The sequence below is a fragment of the Mchenga conophoros genome, linkage group LG16, assembly GCF_057382185.1.
Source record: "Mchenga conophoros isolate Kocher_MC1m ecotype Shallow Benthic linkage group LG16, M_conophoros_male_GT1.1, whole genome shotgun sequence".
NCBI lineage: Eukaryota > Metazoa > Chordata > Actinopteri > Cichliformes > Cichlidae > Mchenga > Mchenga conophoros.
Window position 1 is genome coordinate 29,954,402 of NC_140541.1, and position 27,782 is coordinate 29,982,183.

General features: G+C 40.4%; 1 protein-coding gene across 15 annotated transcripts in view; it reads left to right on the forward strand.

Moving 5' to 3' along the window:
• Window positions 1-27,782, forward strand: part of clasp1a (cytoplasmic linker associated protein 1a) — a 98,094-nt gene that overhangs the window by 57,796 nt on the left and 12,516 nt on the right. For 3 of the 15 annotated variants that reach the window (XM_085249843.1, XM_085249844.1, XM_085249852.1), the window contains exons 16-35: window positions 53-130; window positions 223-390; window positions 863-909; window positions 2,439-2,609; window positions 3,940-3,963; window positions 7,715-7,825; window positions 8,225-8,251; window positions 10,009-10,173; window positions 13,149-13,253; window positions 15,975-16,037; window positions 16,844-16,947; window positions 18,709-18,732; window positions 19,271-19,515; window positions 20,137-20,200; window positions 20,485-20,648; window positions 21,944-22,022; window positions 22,098-22,241; window positions 23,019-23,117; window positions 26,461-26,610; window positions 26,758-26,864. In XM_085249843.1, the coding sequence (XP_085105969.1) occupies window positions 53-130; window positions 223-390; window positions 863-909; window positions 2,439-2,609; window positions 3,940-3,963; window positions 7,715-7,825; window positions 8,225-8,251; window positions 10,009-10,173; window positions 13,149-13,253; window positions 15,975-16,037; window positions 16,844-16,947; window positions 18,709-18,732; window positions 19,271-19,515; window positions 20,137-20,200; window positions 20,485-20,648; window positions 21,944-22,022; window positions 22,098-22,241; window positions 23,019-23,117; window positions 26,461-26,610; window positions 26,758-26,864 (2,139 nt within the window). Of the gene's footprint in view, window positions 1-52; window positions 131-222; window positions 391-862; window positions 910-2,438; window positions 2,610-3,939; window positions 3,964-7,714; window positions 7,826-8,224; window positions 8,252-10,008; window positions 10,174-13,094; window positions 13,254-15,974; window positions 16,038-16,843; window positions 16,948-18,708; window positions 18,733-19,270; window positions 19,516-20,136; window positions 20,201-20,484; window positions 20,649-21,943; window positions 22,023-22,097; window positions 22,242-23,018; window positions 23,118-26,460; window positions 26,611-26,757; window positions 26,865-27,782 lie in introns of all 15 variants that reach the window. The other 12 variants (XM_085249845.1, XM_085249854.1, XM_085249850.1 and 9 more) reach the window with 10 other exon arrangements.

Sequence of the window (27,782 nt, forward strand, 5' to 3'; positions counted from 1 at the left end):
GCTCGTTTCTGTCTTAACCGTTTCTCCTTGCAATGTTTCCTTACTATCCCAGGCACGTGGCAGTTCTCACTGAGACCATCAAGAAAGGAATCCACGATGCTGACTCTGAAGCCAGATCCATCGCTAGAAAGTAAGTGTCCTGTCTTAAAATTCAATGAGAAAGTTTAGTTTGTTTTTTTGTTTTTCACTACACTGCCTCTTCTCTTTTTTTCCACCCTGTAGGTGCTACTGGGGCTTTCACGGCCACTACAGCCGGGAGGCAGAACATCTTTTCCAGGCGCTGGAGGCCACCTATCAGAAGGCCCTCCAGTCTCACCTGAAGAGCTCAGACAGCATCGTGTCTCTGCCCCAGTCAGACCGGTCCTCGTCGTCTTCGCAGGAGAGTCTGAAGTAAGAACCGCGCTGCTCTTTGGCTCCTACTCTCCTCCTCCTGCTGGAAGCACTCGTGTCCCTGCATCCTCAAAGCTTGAGCACACATATTGGATTTCACTGAGTGATATGAAACCACTAATGCATCTGCTGTTTTGAATATGGTGATAAAGATGTTGGTAATTACTGTCAGATGTGCAGCGGGTGGGTGAATCAATCGCCATCATTAATCCCGTTTGTAGACTCCCTGTGGAGCGCACTTGGGTAATGACCTCATGCTCGGCCCATCAGACCTGCAGCTGCAGTGGTCTCCAGTCTGAACTCATTTGTCCTTTGGGGTTATCCCAGTTTAGATGCTGATGAGTCAAAGCTTTTACTAGAACCTGAATTTGATAGCGCCAAAGTGGAGTCCACACATTTTAATTTTATAAATCATGAGTCTTAGGTTGTGATACACATAAATTCTAAAAAGTGTCTTTTTTTCTTCCCCCAGCCGGCCACTGTCTGTGAAGAGCGTGATTGGAGGAAGCATGACGAGAAGTAAGTATCTTTTTATTTGATTCGTCAGCGTGGAAAGGATATAAAGTTTGTATAAAGGCTTCAGACAAATCGAAAGCTTCACAAAAAGCACAGATTCCTGAGGTCACAGGTTAAAGAGCTGGAATTATTTATTGATTCAATATTTTGAGTGGTGAACAAGCAGTATTCTGCAGCGGAAATCCACGTCTTCAGCTTTACTCTCTCTCTCTATGGTAACAAAGGAGTGGTTGGTGAAGCAGCAGTAAATAAACTTCTCTTAACCTTTAAACTCATCAATCAGGTGCTCTGATAAAAGGACTCTGATTGGAGGATTGAGGTGTATCCAGCGAGCAGGATTTCTGCATCAGAGACGAAGGTCCTCCTGAAATCAACCTTTTTGTAGCGGCTGAATATTAAATACTTTGACTGCAGTCTGAATGCATCTGTTTTTAGTCACAAATATAAATAAAGCACTCACAATGATGTCTTGCAGCAACGATTTCCTTCAAAATGAAAGCAGGCCAATGATAACTTAAAAAACGTTCTATTATTGAGGTGAAAAGACCACTGAAGTAGACAAGCCAGCAGTTGGCCATTCAACCTGCCCAACCTGTTTACTGGCCGTGGCCCATTGGAGCATTGGTTATGATGAACCCTGGCTCTTAACAGATTTATGTTTAGATCAGTGAGACTGATCATCTTTGGGTTTCAGTAGTGATGCATACACTGAACATTTCCATTTTGAGTCGCATGCACTGTGTCACTTCACGTTATCATTTCCCCTGGACCAAGCTGATTAAGAACTCCTGAGATTTAAAATCGGGGAGCTTGATGGTGGAGAGATGATGGGGTGTTAGAGGATCAATACAAGATGCCTCAGACTGAAAGATTGCACAAGTTGAGAGAAAAACATCTAAATTACGGAGCTGTGTTAAGTGTGTTAAATTCACCTCAATTTATGGTGGAAGTCACGTTGCAGCAGTAAAATAAACAGTTGAAAACTGTCACCACAAGGTGGCAGTATTTCAGCAGAAGGGTTTATTGTAGATGCCCACCCCAACCAACATTACATTTACATTGTTCTGCCTTGAAAGTCGACTTATAGTCTGGTTTTTTATGTTTCTGTACTGATTAGTAACTGTCTGTTCTGTCCTCCTCTACTACATAACCAGCTTAAATTAAAATTAAAATTAAAGTTATTTAGGTGCAACATGCATGTAGTGCTGTAAAAACATATGTGTGCAGAATCTGGCAGTTGGCATGGAGTGGAAATTAAACCTAAAGAAAGCAAGAAGAACATTTAGTTCACAGTTGGTTGCAGAGTGTTTTACAACAGCTAGTACAGAGCTTTTTGCACAAGAATTAAAACGGATTTAAAAGGAGTACAAGAATTCAACAAAGATGTCAGAATCTGGCTTTTAAACTCAGTTTAAGTGCTTTCGAAGTTCAGCCATGCTTCCATCTGAGTGTAGAAAATGGATCCTGAAACTGGAAAATGTAAAAGCATCATAAGGTAGCCATGATACAGTAACATCTCTGTGTTGCCACAGGTAAGCTTGTGGGATCCAGGGTGCCGTCCACTCCAGGATCCCTCCAACGCTCCCGCAGTGACATCGACGTAAACGCCGCCTCCAGCGCCAAGTCTCGTCTGTCCACTGTTCCCGCCTCCTCGCCGTTCAGCTCTGCAGCTGCTCTTCCACCAGGGTCCTACGCCTCTTTAGGTAACTGATCACTCTCCTCCTTCTAACCCGCTCAAACCAAAAAGGAAGACCACTTTCTGGTATTCAGCACATGTTGCTCACACTCTTATTTCTCAAAATGAAACATTTCGCTCTCCGTAAACGTGCACGAGGACAGATAGCTCCCCAGTAACAAACCATAGGATTCACCCAGTGAACAAACAACACAGAGTAAACAGAGGAAGTCTTGCAGATCCTTCGTTTAAGTTTGCAGAGTGAAGGAGTCTTATCAGTACACAGTGCCTTTCATTATTTTATTCAATATCGTACAATCGAGATGCATTGATTACAATTAGGTCTGGTTTTTCATTACAGGAGTTCAGTTTCATCATATGATTATTTTTGTCATGTGTTACAGAGCTTCACCACATTTCAGAAGCCTCTGTCTTTGAACATAGATTTCTTGTACTAATAAAAATGATCTGCCTCGTATCACTCACTCTGACTCTATAATTACACATTGAAAAACCACTAGATATTTTATAAAAAATCCTGAACTACAGTCATTTTTAAATTTAATGTACAGTTAATGCCATTCCCCTGACCGGTACTTAGATTTCTGGACAGATGAGCAGCAAGGCTATAGGTTTTTCTGAGGGTGATCAATCAGTTCATCTCTATTTTACAGTTAGAAGGGTTAAATGAGGAGAACACTGTTTTCCCTAGAAGAAGGTGACCCCTCTGACCCCATAATTTCCACCCGCCGTTGGGTGAATATGACACTAGTCGCATTTCCTGGGCGCCATGATGTTTAGAAGAGCAGCTCAAGTAGCTGAGGGGCAAACTGAGCCTCTTCCATGTTACAGTAAGAACTACTAAAGCAGCAGTTTAGCAAAAGTCCCAAATAAACAGATTAGTCTCCTGTCATCTTGAGCTATTGAAGCATTTCTCCTGTAATCAGTGGCTTTTATGGAGCTGCCCGGGAATATTAATAACTGCTGATGTTGCCATTAGACTGTTCTGTCAACAGGAACTGTTTAAGTCCTCCACTGACACTTTACACAAATTGATTGGTTGAGGCTGAGTGGCCCCCTGCTGTGATGGCCGCCTGTTTAAGCTAATGCGAGAAGTTTAAGCCACTCCCTCCCAATAGATGAGATATTTTGTGTAATCTTTTCCCCATGCACAAACTTCTCTCCCTGCTTTGTTCTCCTCCAATGAGTCCCTATGGCTCCATAATGACCCTAACTAATTACGATGAGGCCCCTTGCTCACCCACTCATGCCTGTTGCTGCTTCAATTGCTACTAATGACTTCCTCTGTGCCTCTCCTCCCACTCTTTGCTGCACCGCCTTTCTTAAATGCCCCATAGATGGCACTCCTGGTAAAAGTGATGGTAAGAACTGTGTGTATGAGTGTTTCTCTTTTGTCAGATGTCACAATGTTTACATTTCCTCTTCATCTGTGCTCTCTTTTCCTCTCTTTATCCCTTCTAAGTAGTCTTTCTAGTTTTGTGGACCTCTGCATGGACTGTCTGCATGGATTTCCTCCTTCTGACTGTAACCCTAACAAACGGGTCACTGCATGAAAAATCAATCAGCGGCTACCACCTGACTCCCTCACATTTTTCTACAATAACTTCACCACGCTAAATTTTACCTCCATACTTTGAATATTCTCAGCGTTACAGACCATCAGAGTACATAAGTAAAGTTGGAGCTTACTCATGTGGAAAATCTTATATTTGTGAAGTTATGAGGAATCAAAAATGCACTTTGAGGGTCAGTAACTGAGAAAATAGTCATAGTATGAAGGCTTCACTCAATATACTGAAGTTAATGTACAAAAAAAAAATCTGTTGATTTTGAGGCTTCAGGTCTTTTCTGATGTGGTTGATTTTCTTTTTTTATGGAATGACCCAAATGTATCCATCAGCTGTCTAATTTGAACAGCAGTTGAATCCACTGTTACTGTATCATACTCTACAGAAAAGGTTCTCATGGTGTGCTGCAGGGTGGCATGCACTAAATGGGTCCACAGTTTGATTTCCTGTCACGGTGTTGCTACCTCCAGTGCCACTCATAGGTTTGGGGTCTCTTTGAAGTGTCCTCGTGTTGTTTAACGCTAATGAAAAAAGACACAAACTAAAAACTAACTTAGATTCTGATGACTTCAAAAAATAGATCACAGGAAAAAAACACATCGAATGAAAGGATGGAAGGAAAAGGAGGGAAGTAAAAGCAACCTTCAGGCAGTAAACTGAAAGACAGACCAAGGACAAACGTCCACAGTAATGGGAATAAGACACAAGGCACACATCTGATCACGCTTGAACTTTTCAGGTAACTTTATCAAGACGCATCTGCAGACTGTATACAAGTGTAACACAGACACAAACTGGTGCTCAATAATATCCAGATAAAGTCCTAGAATTTTCATATGTCTTGTTTTAGTCAGACACTTCCATTTAAAAAAATCAGGCACACCCCTAATAATGCAAACATTAAGCCTTAATACAGTTTAAGCAGGCACGTTTTTTAAAAAGGTGTCATTAAAGGGAACTGCAGTTTAATTCTAATACTAGCGGACCTAGTTTTCGAGTTAAGGAAACGCATTATCAACAGGCAGTAGCTTCAGCTAGTCAGTCAGTGTTACACCCATTTAAATTGTGTCAGAGCTGTAATGATAAAAACCAAAACGTGGCTGTAAACAACGGCTGCTCTGTAATGTCGTGCCAAGTGTGAGACGTAATGAGAGCTGCAGTCAGCCTCTGCAGCCCTCGCTCTGCAGGTAGGAGAGCGAGTGAAGTTCTGTTACTGAGCCTGCAGCCGCAGGTGGACGTGCACTGATGCTCACTGTACCAGCAGCGGTCTAGTACAATGCCTGAAACTGTGTAATAAAGAAGCTCAGCCTTCTTCCATGGATCAAGAAATGCAAACTGTGAGAGGAAGGAACAGTCAGAAAAATCCAATCCACTCTGTGATTTTCCACAGAAAACCTGAGTGGTGTCATTAGTGTAGATGAGTTTGAATGGCCGATCAGATAAGGTTTTTTATGATCTGCTGTAAGTCTCGATGAATATATGAAGAGATAATGCACACAGTCTAATCACTTCCTATATGCCTCAAGGGGATTTATTTTTAGCATGTTGTATAATCCCTGTTATCATTGTCGCCAGTTTTCAAGTGCTATTCTTGACGTGTTGCATAAGAGCACACTTTAGATGTTCTTGCTGAGTTGGCTTTTGCCCATAACTTATCGTACAATCGTTCAGTGAACCTGCAGACTGGGCGGTTGCCGCTGTCTTCACTTTTATTGCACCTCGCACTTTATAACAGGGCTGTAGAGGTGAGAGGATGAAAACCTTTATCGCAGAAATACATTTGTATCAAAAGCAAAAAGATCTGCAGAAAATAAAATGTTAGGATAGAAAGATATTTTAGCTTTTCTTCCACAAATGCCCTGCAGGATGGATTTTCAGTTACCCTTTTAGCTTTCAGCAATGCAAATAATTTTTGTTGCATATAAGTTTGAATGTTTGTTTTGTCCCCAATTCCCAAGACCGTAGAGAGCATGTGGGAAAATCCAAAGGTGGCAGTTAGGGTTACTTATCATTGCTGAGGACTTAGACCTGAGAAGGTTATGATAATTAAAGCCGAACTGATTGTAACCTTTTTGCCTCCAGTTTATCAGTTCTTCTTGGTTGGAATTATGAAGGTTTATGATGTTGTCTAAAAGTGCAGAATGCATTTTAATTATTGTGTAGAATATGTGATGTAACAAGGTGTACATGTTTAAAATATCAGAGTACTCTTTACAGTTATACAATCTTCTTCAGCCACAGAGCAGCTCTGAAAGATGTTCAGTGTTTGTTTATCTTTAAGTCTCGGTCAAAAAGTCTGAAGATATTTCTTGTGGTTTCTGTTAGGGTAAAAAGGAAGTGGTTAGCTTTGCTTGCATAAGTTAATCCGAGACTTCATGTCAGGTAGGGATTTTCAGCCTTGAGCCTAGCTTAGTGTTTTGGTCAAGGGGTGGATCTGACTGAGACACTCCATGCTGGGACAAGAGGAACATGTCAATCACAAGGTAGTCCTGCCTTAAAACATCTCATACTTTAAGGTCCTTTTTGACTCTAATGGGACAATAATTTCCAAAATGAACATCAGGTTTGATTCATTAAGACTTGAAATCAAAGACCGAGACCATAAACAACCATAGAAGAGAATCCATGTTCAATGGACTCTAGAAACTTGAGAAAATACAACACGCACATTAAATTAAAACACCAGTTATTGATTACCATACTCTGTCAAAGCTGCTTTGTAGCTCGGTTGGCCTGCCTGGACAGATGACAGTGACAGCACTTCTTACCATGAATGAAGGAAGCTTATTGTAATTACACAGAATTGTTTTGAATCCAAACTCTAGAACTGAAAAGTAATGCAAGGAATTACTAAACAGGCAAAGCAAATAACCTTTGACGATCACCACAATACACTCCAGTGACATGCGGCCATGCACTAAACTGCTGAACACGTCATTTCCAAACCCAAGACACCCTTTTTCAGAGCAAAAATCAAAGCAACATAGATACCTTACAATATTATAGAAATAAACCCAATAATCCATTGATTTCCTATGAGAACCACGAGGCAACTCTAAGACAGCAGGTAGACATTCAGCAGAATGAGGCTCATGGACGATGACTATCTACTGATTGGGTGGGCGAGGGAACTTAGAGATCTTTCTTATTTCCCTTCTTTACATATGAACACAGAGTTTACCTTAAAAAAAATTACTTTTTAAGTTAATTTTTAATGAAACATTGGAATTATCTCAATGTATGGTCTTTAAAAAGTCCTTTTCTGAATAGCACGAGTTACAGATTCAGGAATGCCTTTCCTGTCTGGCGGGTCACAAGAAACACTGAGAACTATTTGTGAACACTAACAAAGCCAGGTGTGTCTGTTTCCCCTTCATGTTTTCAGAGCAGCTCTGTCTCCTCATCCAGGTCTGCTTCATTCTGTTTCCTCAGACTTCTTCTTCTCCAGCGTCTCTGTCCAGGGCTGGGTTGAACCGCAGTCACTCCCATCTATTAAACCTTCTACCCCCCCTCTTGCTCTTTCTCCCTTTTTCTTTTCATCCAGGTCGCGTTCGCACAAGGAGACAGAGCTCGGGCAGCGTTGGCGGAGCCAGCTCTTCTTCAGTGGTGGACAGCAGGGGGCGAAGTCGGGCCAAAGTGGTCTCACAGTCCCAGCGTATGTATAGACACCTCATGCACGTGCTTAAATAGCGATGTTAGAGTGAAATGTGAGCGTGAAGCTGTTTAACCAGCTTTTGCACATCCGGCTTTACAAAGCTGCAAAGCCTGCGCTGAACGTTCATTGTTGTGTGCTGCTTTAACATCCCCTCGACATGTGTTTCTTCTGTGCAGTCTTGTGTTTTTGTTTATGTGTGCCTCCATACATGCACGCTTTGTTGCTTTTGTGTGTGTTGTGTTATCTTTGTACGTTGCTTAGATCTGTGAGCTCACAGCTAACATGTCCACAGCCACCCAGAGTGCATGCTGGGAACAAATCAATGAACATAACCCCTTCTGTCTCATTCTGACTGATCTCGATCTCCACCCTGTCCTGCCTATCGCTTCCATCACCCAGGATCAAGATCAGCCAATCCCATCAGTGGTAAGGCCTCAGCTTCAACCAATCACAAGACAGATGCCTCACCTTTCATACCTGTCTTATAGCATTGCGTTAAATCTTCATTGTATCCTCACTGTTTAGTCAGTAACATCAGTCAACCACCGTCTTTGCCCATCATAGTCTAAAACTGCACCAATTTAATTTTAGCGACTGGATGGATGGTTGGTTGGATAGATAGACTTTATTGATCCCACAAGGAAAATGATTGTGTTACAGCATTAGCCAGATAACGAATAAAATAGTACAGTCTATACAACATTAATAAACAACATAGTTAATTGCATATTAAAGGCCTTATACTTTAAGAGACAATGCAAAAATGGTATATATACAACAGTGATTTTAAAAAAAAAAACAAATTTAAATTGAAGTTAGGTGAAGAAAAGTAAGACTCATCTGGTGCAAGAGAGTAGTGCAAATTGCATTAATAAGTGATACATTATAAATCTAAGAAACAGCTGCAAGACAGTAAATTTGATAGGTTAAATTGGTAAATTTTGGTAAATAAGCATTACCCACAATGCACTTTTCTCCAGTGAATGATCAGAAAACGATCATACTTGTGTCATCTCCTCTATGTCGCAGACATTAAACTGCTGCAGTTTATTCAAACTATGACATTTCAAATACGAATGCAAACGGTGACATCGCCAACGACAGCAGTGATTCAACGCAGTTCTATAAATGAAGTCCACTCTAAAGCTTTGCACGTAGTCTCGTTGTGTCACCCTACAGTATCTGCATGTTTCTCACACTTTCCAGCTATTAGTAATTTTGTGAGGTTTTGTTGGGGTTATTTTTCCACTGTGGAAGGCATTGTCTGTTCCCATTTACTTTGAACAAGTGTCCTCCTTCCTTCACCCCACATGTCCAAGCTGTAGATTTTGTTTTTGATTGTTTAACCTTCAAGTGACCAAGTTACATGTTTCTGTGTGCCACATGTTTCCTTCCTACATGGTTTCTGTGAGGAAAGCTGTGTGAATTTTTTTAAATTCATTAATTTGTTGGTAATTATTTTATAGTTAGGCTTTTCATTTTCAGATATTTTTAGTGTTTCTCTAGAAAATCTGTGAAATCTTTCACATCTAAAAAACAAAAAAAACCCAGACATGTGGTAGTAACAAACTAACAGCCTGATATTTCTGTAATTGTGCACATTTACTAAGCATTATCTACAGCAGTGTTTCCCCACGTTTTGGAGCCACAGCATATATTTTACATTAGAAAAGTCACATCGCACCACCAAACAAAAATGTCACAAAAAGCATATATTAAGATATCTCAGAGAGGAGAGTTTCACTGGTCTGGCCCACAGATTTTCAATATTGATGCCACCATGTAAAACTGGTGGGCCACATAACCGTGGAGTTTAGCGTCCCTGTTTTAGATGGCCTGTCATGTAACAAACAAAACAGTGAATGGGTGGGACAGACAGACAGATCCATTACAAGAATAAAATAAAAGCAAAGAAAGAAAGTCTAAAATCTGATGGTCCCACTTGGCCGTTTTAGTGGCTACCACAGCTCGGTCACTTGATGGTTTACGACTGTAATTTACCTGTCTTTGAAGCTCTGTGTTGTCACTGTGATTCACCTTTAAAGATGGGATGGGTTTGTGCCTAAAATAGAAGAACACATCATAATCTGTCAGATTTATGGGCTGCAGTGTCCTTACAGGACTATCTCAGCCACTTTTTTCCTGTTTGTCCTTTTTAATTTTTTATTTTTTTGTCCTAACAGCCGGTAGTCGCTCCAGCTCTCCGGGTAAGCTACTCAGTCACAGCAGCTACGGACGGATCCCTCGAGCCACGGCATCAGCCTCCACCACTCCGGCAGACAAGCGCAGCAGGATCCCTCGCAGCCAGGGCTGCAGCCGGGAAACCAGCCCCAGCCGATTAGGCCTTGGTAAGGACCTGACTCTGGAGCGGCACACTCACTGCATTTACTATCTGTATACGACAATAACATAGAATTAAACTTAAAGCACCTTCAGAAACAGGAAAAGTTCACAGAAAGTGCCTTCTAGTTAAGGCAAACAGTAAAAGTGTACAAAAATATGGAATATAAAACATCAATTATGATGGCATTTAGAACAATTAAAAGTCAAATGTGATAGCAATGCAATAAAAAGCACAGCAAAAATTAACAAACCTGCATAAATAACAGTAAAAATGTAAATTAGACCCCAGTTATGATAAAAGTAGAATAAACAAATAAGAGAATCTACACATTAGAGAGAATGCTGTATGAAAAAGTGACAGTGGACATAAACAACGGGGAGTCTGTGCACTGAGACATACTGATGCACGTCTCCACCAGGCATTGCAAACTGAGGGAATCCACGTTTCAGTAAATAATAATAATTAATTACTGTTATACTATTCATTTAGTTAGCATTTTTAAAATGCCGAGGCAGAGTTCTATATAGAATTCAATAAAAGAGCTCACCATCAGTAATAACGATACAATAAGGATAAACAGCTATTTAAAATGAGGCATAAAGCTTCCATCAAAACATAGAACAATCAGAATAATATGACCTGTAAGTATGAATAAAATAAATAAAAAATATAAGTGAGGAAGAAAGTGGTAGAGGAGAAATAAAAACATATGAAAAATATGTTTAAAAAAAGTCTTAAGGAGAGATTTAAGGGTAGATGTTCAGTCACAGGCACGTTGAAACTGGAACTAATGCCTGAAAAACGTGTTAATGATGCGCGGCTTGTTTATAAAACCCTGAATATAAAGATTCTTATTAATTGAATTCTTACAAGTGATGATTTTTGAAATGGCTCCTGAAGCCAGCAGCAGTCTGTATTTATTCCATTAAACACACTTTAGTCCTGACTTGTTTCTGCAGTTTTCTGATATTTGATGCATAAATAGGAATTGTAATTGTGCAGGGAATGAATTGCTTATTTAGTGTCACTATTAATATGACATAACTGTGCAGAAGAAAAACAAGAAGCTGGCCCAGATCTCACACAGTGTTCCTTTGACTGGCTGCACGGCATTGACCCCTCAGGTGTGCTGATCACCATGTGTCACAGGAACACATGTACAGATAGCTGAAACTGGACTTTCCTATCTTTCTGATAAAAACATTAAGTCCTGTTTGTTTTGTGTGCTGTACATTTCCATGAGCGAGTTTATTACGCAGATCATAAATCAGTAATACAGTAAATTGCGATATGATTCCCGCCCTTAAATATTTACTCCTCACAGGTATATTCTGACCTACGATATCTCACAACAGAGCCAAAAAATTTTTTTTTTGTTTTTTATTGAAATTGTTTGGTTTGAACTTGTATTTGTTAAACTTTTGAGAAAAATTACAAAAGATGCTGCAGCCTGTGTGCAGATTACTTGGTGGTGTTAACAAACGACCTCCTCTGTAAAAGAAAGATGGAAACCAAAACTGAGAGCACCACTACAAAACAAACCCAAAGAAATCTGTTTCTCAGTTATGTTGGCAGCCACGTGCACTTCTGGACTTCTGCACTTTTTTGGGGGGGGTGTTTTTTTTAGATAACTCTGTACAAGTTCTGTTTTTAATCCAGGTCCGATGGTTTCCTCTGAATATTCCTTCTCAGACGTTAGTTAAAGTTTACAGTCTGACCTTGGGAGACAAATTCAACCCAAAGAATATTTGGGGATGCAAGCATGCTCCTGGTCTCACATTTCACCTGCTGTCTTTTGGTCTGGAGACTGTGGATGAAAATCCAGAATAAAAATCTAAAATCTGATCAGTCCTACCCGCAGACACAGCGCTCATCACCAGAAACATGTTCTCTGTGAAGTTTAGGGCACTTTAAAACGTCAGTTCTTGACTGAGCAGTGCAAGTGTTCAGAACAGAAATCTAAAGATAGCAGAGATGCTGTTAGTATTGTGGACGTTCCCAAGAAGATGATCTTTAATGATCTTGCTGTTTTATTTTTATTGATTTCGTGGTCCAGTACCTTAAGAATTCCTGTGCACCACACCTCTCCTCTCTGGCTGCCCTGCTGTAGGGCCAGGCACAGTCATGACTTTTCAGACTTACAGGTCCAAACTCTTATTGGTCTTTTTTTCATGAAGCTCTTCAACCCTCGATCGGTTGCTTGTTACCTGATGAAAGACTATAAGTCAAAAACTGTTTGGTTTTTCTGATAAATTTGGTTTCTTGTCAAGTGTTTCTTTGTGTTTGTTTATAGATTTGATTTGAGATGGGAAAGAGGTCTTTATTTTCTTCACTTGCTCATTTGTATTTTTTCTTCTTTACAAATCCTGCTGTTTTGATCTGTTTCTCACAAGTTAACAGTTTGAAGCCTGAGCTCGTGTTTGGATCTAATCTTTCCTGGCCATGTGCTGTATGACTGACTCTCACTCACCCCTACTGCTGTTTGTCATTTTCTTTACTCTCACCATTTTCCTTCTGTATCTGCTTTTTTTTTTTTAATCTCTCGTAGTCTCTCTGTATTAGCCGACTCAATGACAGAGGTCAGGAGTTTGACTCTATTGATTGGTTTATGAATCAGTTGATTTTCTGTGCTATCCTTTACACTGTTCTGCCAAAACTCATAAACATGGGCTGCGCAGAAATCTCCTGTCTCCAATGACCATACACATTGTTGTAATCTCTTCATGGAAAACCAGAGTTACTCACTTATTGTTCAACCACTTAAAACAGTTTATATTGTTGGCTATTACATGCTCCAGGACCCTCATCCGAGGCTTCATGCTTCCAGTATTCCTCTCTCTCTGTCTTCCTCTCTCCGAGCCTCATTCCCACCTTTTCTCCTATGGATGCACACTGACACTCCCACCTAACTTGTTGTCCTAACAGCCAGCCTGTGTGGTAAACCTCTTCTTCCTGCTGCTCTCCCCTACCGCACGCTAGCCCGGAGCCGCATTCCCCGTCCCAGCATGAGTCAAGGTTGCAGTCGCGACACCAGTCGTGAGAGCAGCCGTGACACCAGCCCCGCTCGGGGCTTCACTCCTCTGGGTGAGTATCTCCGAGCTCACGGCTGTCTGGACTCTCTCCTAGTGAGCTTACCAACTGAACAAAATGTACCTGATGCTTAAACGAGCTTCCTGCTCCAGTCTTCTGTCTGGTCTCTGTGTTCTCTGTAGCATCTGAAATCTCTGCATGCCTTCCTCTGTGCATGAACTGTGTCTGCTCTGTTTTTCCTCTTCTTAATTTAATTGTTTTCCTATATAAGAGATTTACCTCAGTGTTTCTGTGCTGGGCTTTTTTTAAGAGGGATTCCTGTAATTGAAATAGTTGTAAGTGAAATCATGTGCAGATGAAGGGCTTTTTAATCTCTCTGCAGAATTTTTGAAATCTAAGCATAAACAAAGTAGTAAAAATTACTTCTCGGAGCAGCAGTAACCAATCGTTGTCTAGACCCTCCTCCAGTTCTTCCTGGATAAGGACAGCAAGATTTTCCTAATCCAAACTAAAGACATATCTCTCTAGCACATCCTGGGTCTTCTTTGCAGGAGCAGCAGATCTACTCTGATCTTCTCCAGAATGACTGACCTTGTCATCCTATTCTTAAGGCCACCAGTACACCCACTACATTGGTCACATTGCACACAACCAGTGACGTAACCACACAGCCACATGTATCCTTGCTGTTACGGCACAGGTCGCTGCTGCATTATTCTCCTGAACAATCAGTTTTTTCCACAAACTTCATTTTTTCAAACTTAATCTCTGAACTTCTGTAGTGATACATCATTAAAACAGTCATGAACACTAACATGTTCGTAGACTCGTGTCTTCAACCCAGCTGCAGTGGCACAATGCGTAGGATTACAGAAATCAAGAGGCGTGACGTCAAGTTTGTTGTAAAGAGGCATTCACCAGATGGTGGTAAAATGGTGCACAGAGGGCTCAGCCACCATATGAAGCTCATTCTCAACACTTGTATGCATGATCTTATTCACTGAGTTATTACCCCTAATTCACGGTCACAGATTAGGGTATGAACATAGCTTGACCAGCTTCACCTTCATGCTCAGCTGTCTCTTCAACACAACAGCCGGACACAGCATCCACATCCTCTCAGATGTTTCATCAATCCAGCTGTCAATCTGTCTTCCCTAACATGTGAAAAAGACCTGGAGATGTTTGAACACTTGCATAAGTGGGCAAACCACTCACCTCAGATTCAGAGTGTTTTCTTGATAAACACAAAGGGAGATGCATGGATTGGCTCTCCTGTGGGTCCACCACCTGCAGGAGGAGGGGTCCAGTGTTTTGTGGATCAGGTAGTGGTCAAATGTAGAGGCCTCTATGGACTTGATACCCAATCTCACTAGTTCCAGTAAACTGGATTTGGATTTATTCAAACATCATAGACATGTTTGCCAATTAAATGGTGAGAAATGCCTTTGCCTCTACCGTATGCAGACTGGTCCCGCTTACTGTCATCACACCATTCTCTGCCAGGAAAATCTCTCTAAATTTCTTTGGACCCAAACCCAAAAACTCTAAACTGTGAGAGTAACAGCATCTTTTTCTCTTCTCTGTTAAAGAATTTTTTGCTTTATGTTGCTCTGCCAGCAGACACAGTTCAGTTATTCATTTTGGTGCCTTTTCACAGTTAATATTTTGATTTATCACGGTAGAAAAAAATAAGTGAATGAATATCGGTTGATTCCATTTTTTTCAAGTATTAGAAACATAAGTGTTTTTCTTAATTTGAAAAATCAAAATGTGTGCTGGGAAAAAGGCTACATGTTTTCACCGACGTTTAATGTTAAAAAATTCTTTGTTATTATGACGGGCAACACCTCCTGTTATCCTGTACACGTGACCTGTTTTTACTCTGCTGAACTGATCTGAACGATCTGTGTTTGCACAGGTTAAGAGCAAGAAATGGAGCTAAAGCAGGTTTTCTTCAGTTTTATGTCAAATCATAACACTTAAAAGTGTAATATGCAGAATGGTTGGATAATGCAAAAAGGCAGATTTATGTTTCAGTTTGGCTAGAAAGGGTAACATTATGTTGCCAGAGTGGCTTAAACCTGCAAGTCTGATTGCATATTGTTGTCTATGAGAAAATAAACACTTCCCTGATGAGTTTCAGTCTCAGTCACTAGTTTCAGGTATTACTGAATAAAATGTGTCGTTCATTTTGGACATTTTTATCACATTAAACTCAGAAAGGACAAAATCACTATTGTAAGAACAAGAGTAGCGTTGTTTACTAGCCAAATATTTTTGACACTGCTCCCAATCCATTAAGCTCTGCCAAGATGCAGCCTCAGGGTGAAAAATCAGTCAATCAAACAAAAAGCAGTTCATCTAATGTCCACTAGAGGCTCCAGCAGCGCACGTGTCCACATAGACTCCCATATAGACTTAGACACCAACAGTAAAATGTCCAACTTTACAGCAGAAATCAACATGTTTACAGATAAACAAAGAACTGGTTTGGTCTCCATGTAATAATTGTAACATTGTTTTGTTTTGTTTTTTCTTTTTTTAAAGTTGGACATTTTAATATGATAGCAATTAATTCACTTTTGGCTTCAAGTGGACTTGAGAGGAACTGTCGTTTTCAGGACTGCCTGGGAGCCCATTGAGCCCAGGAGGAGGTGCTGAAGCCAGTGTTGCATGAAGCTCAGCCCAGCAGAGTAAAAATGGCTTCTGTCTGTGTGTTTGCACCACTAACCCTTTGGTCCGGATGTTGCCCACCTTTCGTTTCCCTCGCAGCCTCCCGACGTCACTCCCGTTCAACCAGCGCTCTCTCCACAGCCGACCCCCACGGCCAGTCAGGTGACCTGCATGATCAGATTCCCCAACTAGCCAAGCCGCTTTCAGTTTCCTCCCATTTTTTTTTAAAATATTACACACAAATCATGCCGGCCAGCATGCTTCTGTGGATGTGTACAGTGACGTGACTACAGGCAACATTTATAGTTGGTTTTATGTTCCCTGCTCAGTATTTTATTCAGTACTTTTGTAATTAAGCATGTAAAGGGAAAATTTTATTTTATTTATTTTATTTTATGTTCTTGATACAGTGTTCACTCTTTTGCATTCCCGGTGCCTTATTTTTCTTATATTTTTTCTGGTTAGCTGTGATTTATTTATTTATTTTGTTTAATTCAGTGGCCTCTAGTGTGTTTATAGCTGCGGTTACATTTTTTTGTGCTAATGTGAAATTTGTTTCGTGGCATTAAATATCTTTCTTTTAAATATATTTTTTGTTTGTTTTTCCATGGTTTTTGTTGTTGTTGTTGTTTTTTTAACATACACGTTTGTTTTTTCCTATTTGGTGAATTGCTGGTTTCTTAAATCCTCCTTCTTCCAAGGGATAAGTATACAGCCGCTGTGATGCATGTCTGTGCTTAGTGGCCGAGGGCCTGGTCACCTGCTGTTTGGGTTTTTCTTCTATAAGATGTTGCTTTTCTTTTTGCTTTTGGTGGTTGGAGCCTTAAATATATTTTCAGCTGTTAATTCACAGCATTTTTCTTTTTGATTGAAGAGACCAGTAAGTAAGAGAAGCAGGTAAGTAACTGTGCATTTGTGCTTTTATTCACCTTCACTTTACTGTCCTCTGTTCCCGTTTCTGTTTGCAGACCGGTACGGTTTGGTGCATCAAGCAAGAATTTCTGCGTCCGTTAATGCCATGAGGGTCCTAAACACCGGCACAGAGGTGGAGGCAGCAGTCGCTGATGCTCTGGTAAGTTGATGGTTTTTGAGAGAAAAGACGCATAATTTAAAATTTGTGATTAACATTAAAAAAATTTTTTATATTAAATTAACACGACTGAATGTTGCATAGCAAACAAAAAGACTTGTCTCTACTGGCAACACTTTTAAGAAGTTTATCAGTGTGGAGATATATTGTGTAAACTTTTATCATCAAGTATGAGATATCTTATCTTTTTGGCTTGTGTTTATGTCTGTCCCATTCTTGTGACCTTGTCACCTACACAACTAGAGAATTAATTGTTCCCCAGTGTTAGAAAATGGATGTAGAAACTATTAGATTTAAAGTCTGTCTGATAAGATAAAATGTTAAAATGAGCAAGTGAGGTCCGGGCAGTTGGTCATCTACCTGCATTAATGGTTGCATGTCCTTATTCAAATCCACACTGCATATTTTCATGTATTAAGTCTTAAATTAGTGCACAATTTTTTTTCCAATCAAAGAGATAGATTGGAAAATTGTTTATTACTGCTTTAGCATTCCCATTTTGTGGGCACTTATCAAACCTCTGACCGCGTGTAAGGTTTAATTTTTCTACTGCGAGGATGAAGGTTTGACATACATAAACACCAGTCAGTGGCAGGAGTCGTCTCAATATTACCAGATGAAAAAAAGAATAAATAAATAAATAAATCTACTGTTGTGGGGTAGCTAGCTAGCATAAACTGCTGGTCTCTCTATGTTTTCCCCTTTTGTCCTTATGCCCAATCAGTCAGGCAGATGGCCGCTCCCCTTGTCCTGTTTGTATTAGAGGTTTCTTCCTGTTAAAAGGGAGTTCGTCTTCCCCACCATCAGCAAGTGCTGCTTACAGAAGATTGTCTGTTTTGGGGGATTTTTGTTTTCTCCAACATTGTTCGCGGTTTACCTTACAGTATAACACACCTTGAGATGATTGTTGTTGTGAATTGGCACTAAATAAATAAAATAAAATAAAATTTAATTGGCTATAAATTGTATTTACCAAGAGGGCTCTCATGAGATGGTCCACAATGAGTAAGAGTGAATTTGGAAGGAGGGCCGTATTTTAGTTTTTAAAAAGTACAGTATTGTATTGACTCCATTTTTGATGTAGCTGGTAGTGCTGCATGTTGATTGGTTAGTTAGCACACATGTTCATATAAGCACCTGTTTGCATCCCCTCCAACAGACATTTGAAGTGAAATTAAATCTTTGATGGTTCTTTGTTAAACATTAAATTAAACCCTTCTCTCACCCCAACCGGTTGTGGCAAATGGCCGTCCTTCCTTGAGCCTGGGAGTTTTTTCTTCCCACTGTTGCCAAAGTGCTTGCTCATATGGGGTCATATGATTGTTGGGTTTTTCTCTGTATGTATTATTGTAGGGTCTACCTTACAATATAAAGCTCATTGAGGCGACTCTTGTTGTGATTTGGTGCTGTATAATTATCCAGGTACTTGTACTCCATGAAGCCTTACGTGTCACTTGTGCAATCTTAATTAGTAAGTGTTAAGGATGGATGCTCAGGCCACTGTGAAGACTTCCTTTACTGCTAAAACAGTAGATGTCACCAAACTTAACAATCATTCTGACCTTTTTTCAGGAATACGGAGCTCCATGAAAAAGTTTTACGTTTACTAAGATCAGATATATTTCTAACACGTCTCGTCACATGTGTGTTGCACGCAGAAAAATGGACTGCACTCTTTCTTTGATCCTCCTTTAAATGTTCCCTTTCTCCTCTTTTCCTCTTGGTTGTTTGTTACCATTTCAGCTTTTAGGAGACTCCAGGAATAAGGTAGTTGGTCATTTTGGATTTCTGTCCATGTATCCATGCCATCATACACTAACCAAGTAAAGAAAACAATAATGCAGCTTGCCTCATCATAATCGCTCCTCCACCCCAAAGCCTTCTTATTTCTTTATTTTTCTTTATTTTTTTGTTTCACTTTGAATGTTTGTCCATCGCATCCCTGATGTGAGCATCTGTGGTACCAGAGCAGAGACATGTCTTTGTGGTATAAATGTGTTGAACGTCATTGTTTTGGCAAGATTAAATATGCTCTTCTGTTTGACGTGTCCCCCACTGCAAGGCCTTTGCTTACTTGTGGCACTGCTTGACTGGCTTTTTATAGGAAGAATGAAAGAAAATGCTTTAAAATGTATTAGAAGAATTTCATATCATCTACGTACAAATTTGGACTTTTAATTTTCTTAAAGTGTTGAGAAAACCGCATGGCTACCAGATGCAACAGGCAAGCTTTTATCAAGATTGTTACCTCACAGCCGGTCAGTATTTCGGTATCAAATCCTCAGTGTCCGTCTTCCCTTCTCAGAGGAAGACATTGAGACGGAGGTACGAATCCCCGGGGATGTACTCTGACGACGATGCCAACAGTGACGCATCTAGCGCATGCTCGGAGCGCTCGTACGGGTCACGAAATGGAGGAATCCCACATTACTTGCGCCAGACGGAGGATGTGGCTGAGGTCCTGAACCACTGTGCCAGTTCCAACTGGTCTGAGAGGAAGGAGGGCCTGCTGGGCCTGCAGAACCTCCTCAAGAGCCAAAGAATACTGAGGTGGGGGCGTGCTGTCTGTGGGGTATAAAAATACATATGCAAGAAATATGTGCTTTAGTATTTGGGGACTAGTTATTGTTATTATTGTCTTTCTTCAGAGTGGTTCAAAGGTGCACACAAATCACTTTTAGAGGTGATTTCGGATTTGTTGGTTATCTTGAGTAATGCAAATCCCAATGTGTTTGGATACATGCACAACAAAAAGGAGTCATTAAAAAAATCTGTGGTTTCCCTGCGCTTTTCTTCAAGTTACAGGTGAATTTCTTCCTCAGTTGGAACAGTCTGTATGTCTGTCTGTTCTATAACCCTTACTAAACAAATCAACCATCCGATTGGTGGCGAACCAGAACAATAACTGTGTACAACCTGCTAGCCAGAGTGAGATAGACTGTAAGGAAATCTGAAAACAGGTAGTTAGCTGAACCCATGGAAGCACATGGTAGATCACCACAGGTGCATTTAAACTCAAGGATAAACAGGTACACAATGATCATTTGCTTTCCCCAAATGCGCTGGCAATGACCTGATGGATTTTATATTTGGCCTTTTGCTTAAAGCTGAGTCATTGATGATTGATTGGTGATGGCTGATTGGTTGTCTGGTTCTGTTGGTTGGCTACAGTCGCGTGGAGCTGAAGAGACTTTGTGAGATCTTCACACGGATGTTTGCAGATCCTCACAGCAAGGTAATGAATCAGAACTTTACCAACTAAATCAATCCATTTGGATGAACACTGACATCAATATGAATGCATGGTACATTACATGTGTATGCTGTGACTTTTTGGTACTAATGAGGCGTCCCTTGTTGCATGTTCTGCCTTGCTGTGGACTTAACAACAGAGAGTAAGTTTGTTTTTGAATTCATATTCTGCAAATAAATATGAGATTTTAAAAAAACTGCAAGTTTTTTTTTTTCCTCAACAAATGTTTTGCATTTTAAATGTATGATCTGTGTGCATATTTGCAGGTCTTCAGCATGTTCCTTGAAACTCTCGTGGACTTCGTCACAGTACACAGGGAGGACCTGCAGGACTGGCTCTTTGTCCTGCTCACCCAGCTGCTGAAGAAGATGGGCGCAGACCTGCTTGGCTCAGTCCAGGCCAAAGTCCAGAAAGCCCTGGATGTCACAAGGTCTGAAAGTCACACCAGTCATGGCTGCTTCCTATTGCATTGCTGGTCGATAAGGAGTAGGCATGCAGGATCAAATGTTATATAATTCAGTCAGATGGAATCACATTATATACAGATCATTATTTTTCAATAAAAGCAACGAGATAGACGGATCCATAAAAACAGACCGTTAGTTTCTCAGTCGGAAGCTGCTGCAGTTTTGAAGAAAGTCTGTGTTTAAAATGAAAACTATTTTACTGGGCAAACTGTTTCCTCATATTTCTGATCCACAGTCAGTGTGTTACCTGCAGCAGGTGGTAGTAGACCACACCCACCAAGTACACACATAATCTAAAGCCATGTGCTGCTGTGGACACAAATGGAACATTGTCACTGCTTTACCTGCAATCAGACAGGAAGTGAAGCCTCTCTCCACCAGGCTATTTCCACAAAAACTCACTTTGGTGTTTTAAAGGATCAATTCAGGTCTGAGTTAACATCTTGAAATGCAAAAGTCACAAAAAAGTAGTCGAGCAAGCCGTGCTTGCAGGGTAAAAGTTCTTGCTTTCATTCTCTGTTAGCGTATTCTTTTCACAAATGAACAAACCTTTTGGGTTTTACATGCACAGCTGTGGCTTTAATATAAATGTGGACATTTAAAACTTTGATTTATTGTTTGCAGTTTGACCCCCGTTGCTGCACGGCAATTTTGAGAGCAAATTTAAAGCAAAGGCCACATCAAATTATACTGATATAAACACTGCTGTCCAATCATTTGCAAATATATTGATATTTAGAACAAGCATTACACCCCGTCACCTGGACTTCTTCTACAGAGTGATACTAAAATTTCCATTTATCTCATTCTGGGCTAACGGTCCTTGAGTGGTGCAGTGATGGTAGTCTGCAGGAGCTACGCTGAGCTCTGCAGACCTTCATCTACATTTTGCAGCTGTGTGCTGTTTCTTTTTTGACACTGACTGAGGCCTAACTGAAACAGAGTGATTTACATGATCTTAAAAAATTAAAAAATACCACAGATGCTTGTTGGAGGTACTTGCTACTCTTTGAGATGCAGTAGTTGTCATAAAGCTGCGGTATTTCTATCTGCACCTTTGAAAAGAAACCCTTCAACAGATGTGAGTGTGACTTCATACAGAGTTGTACTTGTCTCCAGTTTTGGGATCTAACATTACTGCAGTAACATGGACGCTTCACGTAAAATGAAACTCGAAACCTATTTCAGCTTTTCCTTAGACCCGCTTAAAAGCCACATGAAGGAAAGAATTGAATTCTGTTCTCGTTCTCTGTGTTAGGGAGTCCTTCCCATTTGACCAGCAGTTCAACATTCTGATGAGGTTTATTGTGGATCAGACTCAGACTCCAAACCTCAAGGTAAAGTAGAAGTAAAGTTGATTTTTGGTCGGCAGATATAATTTCAGCAAGACTAAAGGTTTCTTGTCTCTTCAGGTGAAAGTGGCCATTTTAAAGTACATCGAGTCCCTGGCACGGCAGATGGATCCCACAGACTTTGTCAACTCCAGCGAGACTCGGCTCGCGGTGTCTCGCATCATCACCTGGACCACTGAACCAAAAAGTTCAGATGTGCGGAAGGTAGGCCAAAATATGTCCTAAGGCTCTCACACTTAGTATTCTAGTTATTATTTCCTTCTAGTATTATCAAAGAGTACAGTGTGGCCCCATTTCATCTTCAGTTGATATCTCTACAACACAATACAAAGATGTCTTACTTAATCTCTGCACTTTCTTTACATTCTATTGATATTTTTAGAACGTTTTATTTATTTATTTATTGTACCGAAAGCACCTTTAAAGAGGCACGGTGGACCTAAAACGGCTTGAACCAAGAAACAGTATAAAATACAGAAGGATCGTATTGAAGGATGTGTTTGAATCATGTAAAGCTGTCTGTGAAGTGTCCAAAAACAAAAATGTGGGGTTGGAATTTACAGAAAATTGCTGACTACAGAACTGTTATATTGTATTCCTCTGCTCCTTTATTTCATTTGGGTTCCTTGGCCTGTTGTGTTTGTCCAGCAGCAGTTGTAAACTTTGATAATAGGCACTCTCCCTGTGGATGGCCTTGGGTCAATGGCCCATTATCTTCCCCTTGTCTGATGCGCGTCATATGTTCTCCCTCTGTGTTCCTCACTGTTTGTTTTTCCACTGCCGCTCTTCCAAATGAAATCCTCACCCAGCCCAAATCTTTAGATATGCTGTAAATAGACCAACAAGAATACAATAGGTGCATCTATTATCAGGGGACACTGATCCACATGCACAGATCTTCTCAAATATTGCTTCTGTGATGATGGTTGGGGTCCTGTGCCATTCTGTAATGCCCCTTCTGCCTTGCCACTGTTGCCCCAGACCCTTCATAACTGGGTGAGCGAGGAGCTAGCAGGCAGGTCCAGCACTGCAGCCTTACTGCAGTCAACTGAGGGCAACCAGGAAGAAAGGTGTAAGCAGGTAGAGCCCTCTTCAGCAGCCAATTACATCACAACAAGCACGCAATGCCCCGCCTGCCCGGTACCTAACCAGCCACCAAACCTGCGAAAAAGAAAAAAGCCAACTGCGGCATCCTGTCACTCACCATTTACACTCCAGCTGTTCTGCTGAACAAATAAAGTCAGTGTGTGCCTGGCAAAGTGATCACTCACCAAATAAACTGAGCTTGTTGTGCAACCTGGAAAGACTTTTGTTTAACATTCGTAGTTCTCCAGGAAAGCTTGTGGTTTTGAATGCATTTGGATGGATTTTAATTTTGCAGTGCAACATTAATAGGAATGCTCGTTTTTTTTGTTTTAATAGTTTGTGCCTAACACTGTTTGACTCACCCTAACAACCTGCCGTCCACCTGCATATCTGCATGCTAACATGAAGATTTTAGATATGTGTGTCGGGAATAGTGGCACCAAGAGCTGGATGTCACCCCTTTATCACCCAAGTGTCATACAGGCCGGCTGGATTTACGTTGTAATTTTAGCTGTAAAAATACAAAATAATTCTCATTTAATAACCATTTTAATTTTCTATCTAGCCCTAAGTATTTGAGGAATTATGGTAAAGTGAAGCACATGGTCAAATCTGATTTTTGTGTCTGACAGCAGTACCTTGTAAGTGCTTTGTGCTACTGTGATACACTAAATATCCCCAGTAAAGCTCATAAATCACTCATCCTTTTAGTTCAGCCATTGCACAAATGAAGAGAACTGCCTAAAATCTTTTTTTATGAATCAGCTTAATAGTTAGACCTCAAGTAGAAATGAGCTCATTTGCATTTGCTCATTTTGCAAAATTAAAAAGCAACCCAGTTTTTAAGACATCAAAACTAAACCAATCCTAACCAACAGCCTCTTTTTGTTTTTCCACACCAGTATTAATACACTGTATTACCCTGAAAGAGTCATTTCTGTTAAAGAATTCAGGCTTAAATTAACAGTCGACAAAGAAATACATTTGAGTTAATTATGTAATTATTTTGCTTACATCTCATTTAAGCTCAGGTTAGTCTCCTGTCTTCCCGTGCTCTCTGTTTCACTGTATATATTCACACACAGAGCAGAGCAGCTAAAGCAAAGATAACATTAATTGAGTTGATGATACCTTGTTATCACTTTTATTGCACTAAGTGCAATAAAAGCTGTTCATGAACTGTTAATCCCAACAAAGTGAAAGACAGAAGAGAGGGCCAACAGGGTGATTTAAATGTTTGTTTTTTGTGTGTTTTTACTAAGTTAAACAACTGCAAAGAAACACACAACACTGGTTGGGATAGTTGGTTCCTTCAATGCTATATTAGCCGACCTTCAAGCACAATGTGCAGGCATAGCTTCACTGCTGCCCCAGGTTAGAGTTTTGTGTAGTCCCATCCTAAATGAACAAATTATCAGCAACTAGAAGATGTCTCCCCGGACATTTTGTCCTCACAGTTTATCAGTTTAAAGATTTTTACTGTGGGTTTTGTAGTTCTATAAAATTAGAATCCCTAGTAGTTTATTTTGTATGATGCTATTCCTGGTGAATATTAGGTATAATCTATAGTGAGTTTATAAATGGAAATTATAAAGGTAAAGAAGAGATGGGCAGCTTCGATGCGTTTGGAGCCGCAAATACATCAATCAGCTCATCTGAACTCTTAACACACAAAAAATCATCCGATGTATCAGGATGTTATATTTTATGTTTTAGACCCTATGTTGGTTAAGCTCAAATAAAGTGTGAAAATTCTTTAAAGAGATATTTACAGTAATCAAACTGGGCTGTGCACATACTGGAAGGCAAGTTTTTTCCTCCTGAAAACAACCTGTTGGATGTTTAATCGATCATCGTTTTGTCATAAATATGCAATCGGGTCATTGAAATCAGAGTTATAGCCGATATAAACTGTGATTGGTGCATCCCTAAGTAAAACTGGTGTGTGGTTGTCATTTCTCTATCGCTTCTTACTAGAAACCTGCACAAGAATCAAACATGACATATTTGACAACTTATTCCCAATAATAGACCAAACATTGTTCTGTTAAACATCAACTTCTATTCTCCTGCAGCAGCAGCAGCACACCAGTACTTTCTCCTTTATCTTTGCTCACTTGCATGTTGCAGCACTGATTTTCCTGAAAAGATTCTTCTTCCTTTAGTTTTCTACTGAATGCATCTTTGAATTCTCACCTTTCAAAAAATGTTTTTCTACAGGCTAAAACCTTCATTACTGCACCAAGAAGCCCGTCTTGGAGCCAGAAAGTGAAAGAATGTCTTCCATGGTTTCAGAAGTGCATTGGCAACAACCTGTGTATCAAATTCTGTAAAATATTGTAAAACATTACTGTTATTCTAACTTGATAAGTCATAATGTCCACTGTATGTGCTTGATATTGGAATACACATGTTAAGCATTAACTAGTTCCTCGTTAGTGTGCATATTAGCCTATTGGCTCTAGGGTTAGCCATAAAGCACTCAGTGATGCCTTATTCTACACGAGCATGTTCTGCAGTTTTTAGGGTACAACAATGAGTCTTTGGCCAGTACCCTCATAATTACTGCTTATTGGATAAATAAAGAAGATCTTGTACATAAATTATGACTTTAATATGCTTTACTCATGGCCTCATAAGAACTGAACCTTGAGAACTGAACTGTAAGAACTGAACCTGGACCTTTTTAGTATCATTAACTGCTTTTTAGAATAAGATGCACTGAAGTGTAGGAGAATGTCAGTGTTAGGAACTTACCTGTTTCTTGCTTCCTGGTACAGTTCAGCATTTATAGCCCTTTCCCTGCTTCCTGTAAATTCTGTAGAATTCCCTCATTTTTGACTCTTCACTTAAAATAGCATCATTTAACTGCGATAGTTGGGAGCCGTGGTTGAAGAAGAGCCAGTGGTTAGAGTAGGGAATTTTTGTAGATTCATATTTATCAAAGTAAATGTGAGTTAACTGTGAGTGAACCTCAGGAATTAGAATGGGTAGCTCGTTCATATTCAGTCAAACATGATTTAGAGTGGAGGTATAGCCTCCTCTGAAGATCATAATTCAGATAGAGCTGCTTCCTTACGTTTGGTCTAAAAGCAGCAACCAGATTGAAAACTCTTCAGTTAATAGTCCAGTATTGGGAGAATATCGTCAGGAAGAATAGGGTGTTAACGAGAGCTTTAAAATGGCTAATTTAAAGACACTAGGTTGCTAATGTGCATTATAATGAGCAGGTAGCTACCTGGCCGAGGTGCTTCTGAAACCATGAAAGCCTGAAGGTATCTGAAGGTTCTCTGCAGTTCTGCTTTCTTTCCTAACACGTTGTACTCGCTGCCTGCAGGCGGCACAGGTGGTGCTGATTGCTTTGTTTGAGCTCAACACCCCAGAGTTCACCATGCTGCTGGGAGCACTGCCCAAAACTTTCCAGGACGGCGCCACCAAGCTGCTGCACAACCACCTGAAGAACACGAGTAACACCAGCAGCAATGTGGTCAGTAAGATTTCTATGTCACTGAGGGGAAAAATTTTACAGTCACCCAGGTTGCGGTATTCTAAGATGAGTTGAACTGATTGAACTTGAGGTGGACTTCTGTTTCCGATGTTACGTTGTATGTAATTTCATGTCGTTGATATTCAGGGCTCTCCGAGTAACACTATTGGCCGAATGCCGGCTCGTCACACACCCAGCAGGACCAGCCCTCTCACCTCACCGACAAACTGCTCCCATGGAGGACTCTCTCCAAGGTAGGCAGCCGCCTTTGATGACACTGTCCTTAATAACACACTCACTGTGTCGACGCATGGCTGTGTTTTAACTGTTGGGATACTGGTGCTGTCATCACGTGTCACCTGTAGACAAAGTAATGCGCAGCCAGGTGGGTCTGTAGTAGCTCGAGACTGAGTGAGCTGTTCTAGAGATTACAGCCCATAATTCATTCACACATATGTGAAAACAAAGAAGCAATTATTTACAAAGACAAAAGAAATCTTACAAAACTCCTCCTGCCAATTGTCTGATTGCTAAAAGTTTCGCTGCATAGCGACTGATAAATGAGCCTTTCAAGTTGTCATACACGATCATGTTGTAAAAGTAAACCAGAGGAGGGTGATTGCTGCATTAATCTGCTGTTTTTACAGCATAATGCAGCCCAATTACCTAAAATCCAGTTTCAGTCTTCCATGCTGAGCAGCTCATTCAGTTCACACACACTGTGCCTGGATTGTCCTTTTATCTGCCAGCAGAAACCCATAAACATTGATAAGTTATTTAAGTTATTGTTACTTCACCTGAACCTGCAGTGCACCTTGTATGGAGAGCATTAGCAGCACAAAAATGCTTTTTCAAGGTTATCTTTCAAGATAAAATCACAGTCACACAATTAACTAATTTACCCAGCTTAACCCATAAATATCACAAACCATACTGAATTGAAATGTGGGCAAAAAAACATTTCTTTTGGGCAGCGTTGCAACACTTTCAGCCCAGCTGCCATGATCAGATTGCTTCCTCAAAGTCCTGTTCTGATCACTTGCATTTGTGTATCTGAGATTTATCTGAAATGGTGAAGAAGTCAGGAGTCAAGGAGTCAGACCTGGCAAGAAGATGCTAGCTAGCAACGACAGGTCATATGGGTGCATCACACAGATACAGATTAATTATTG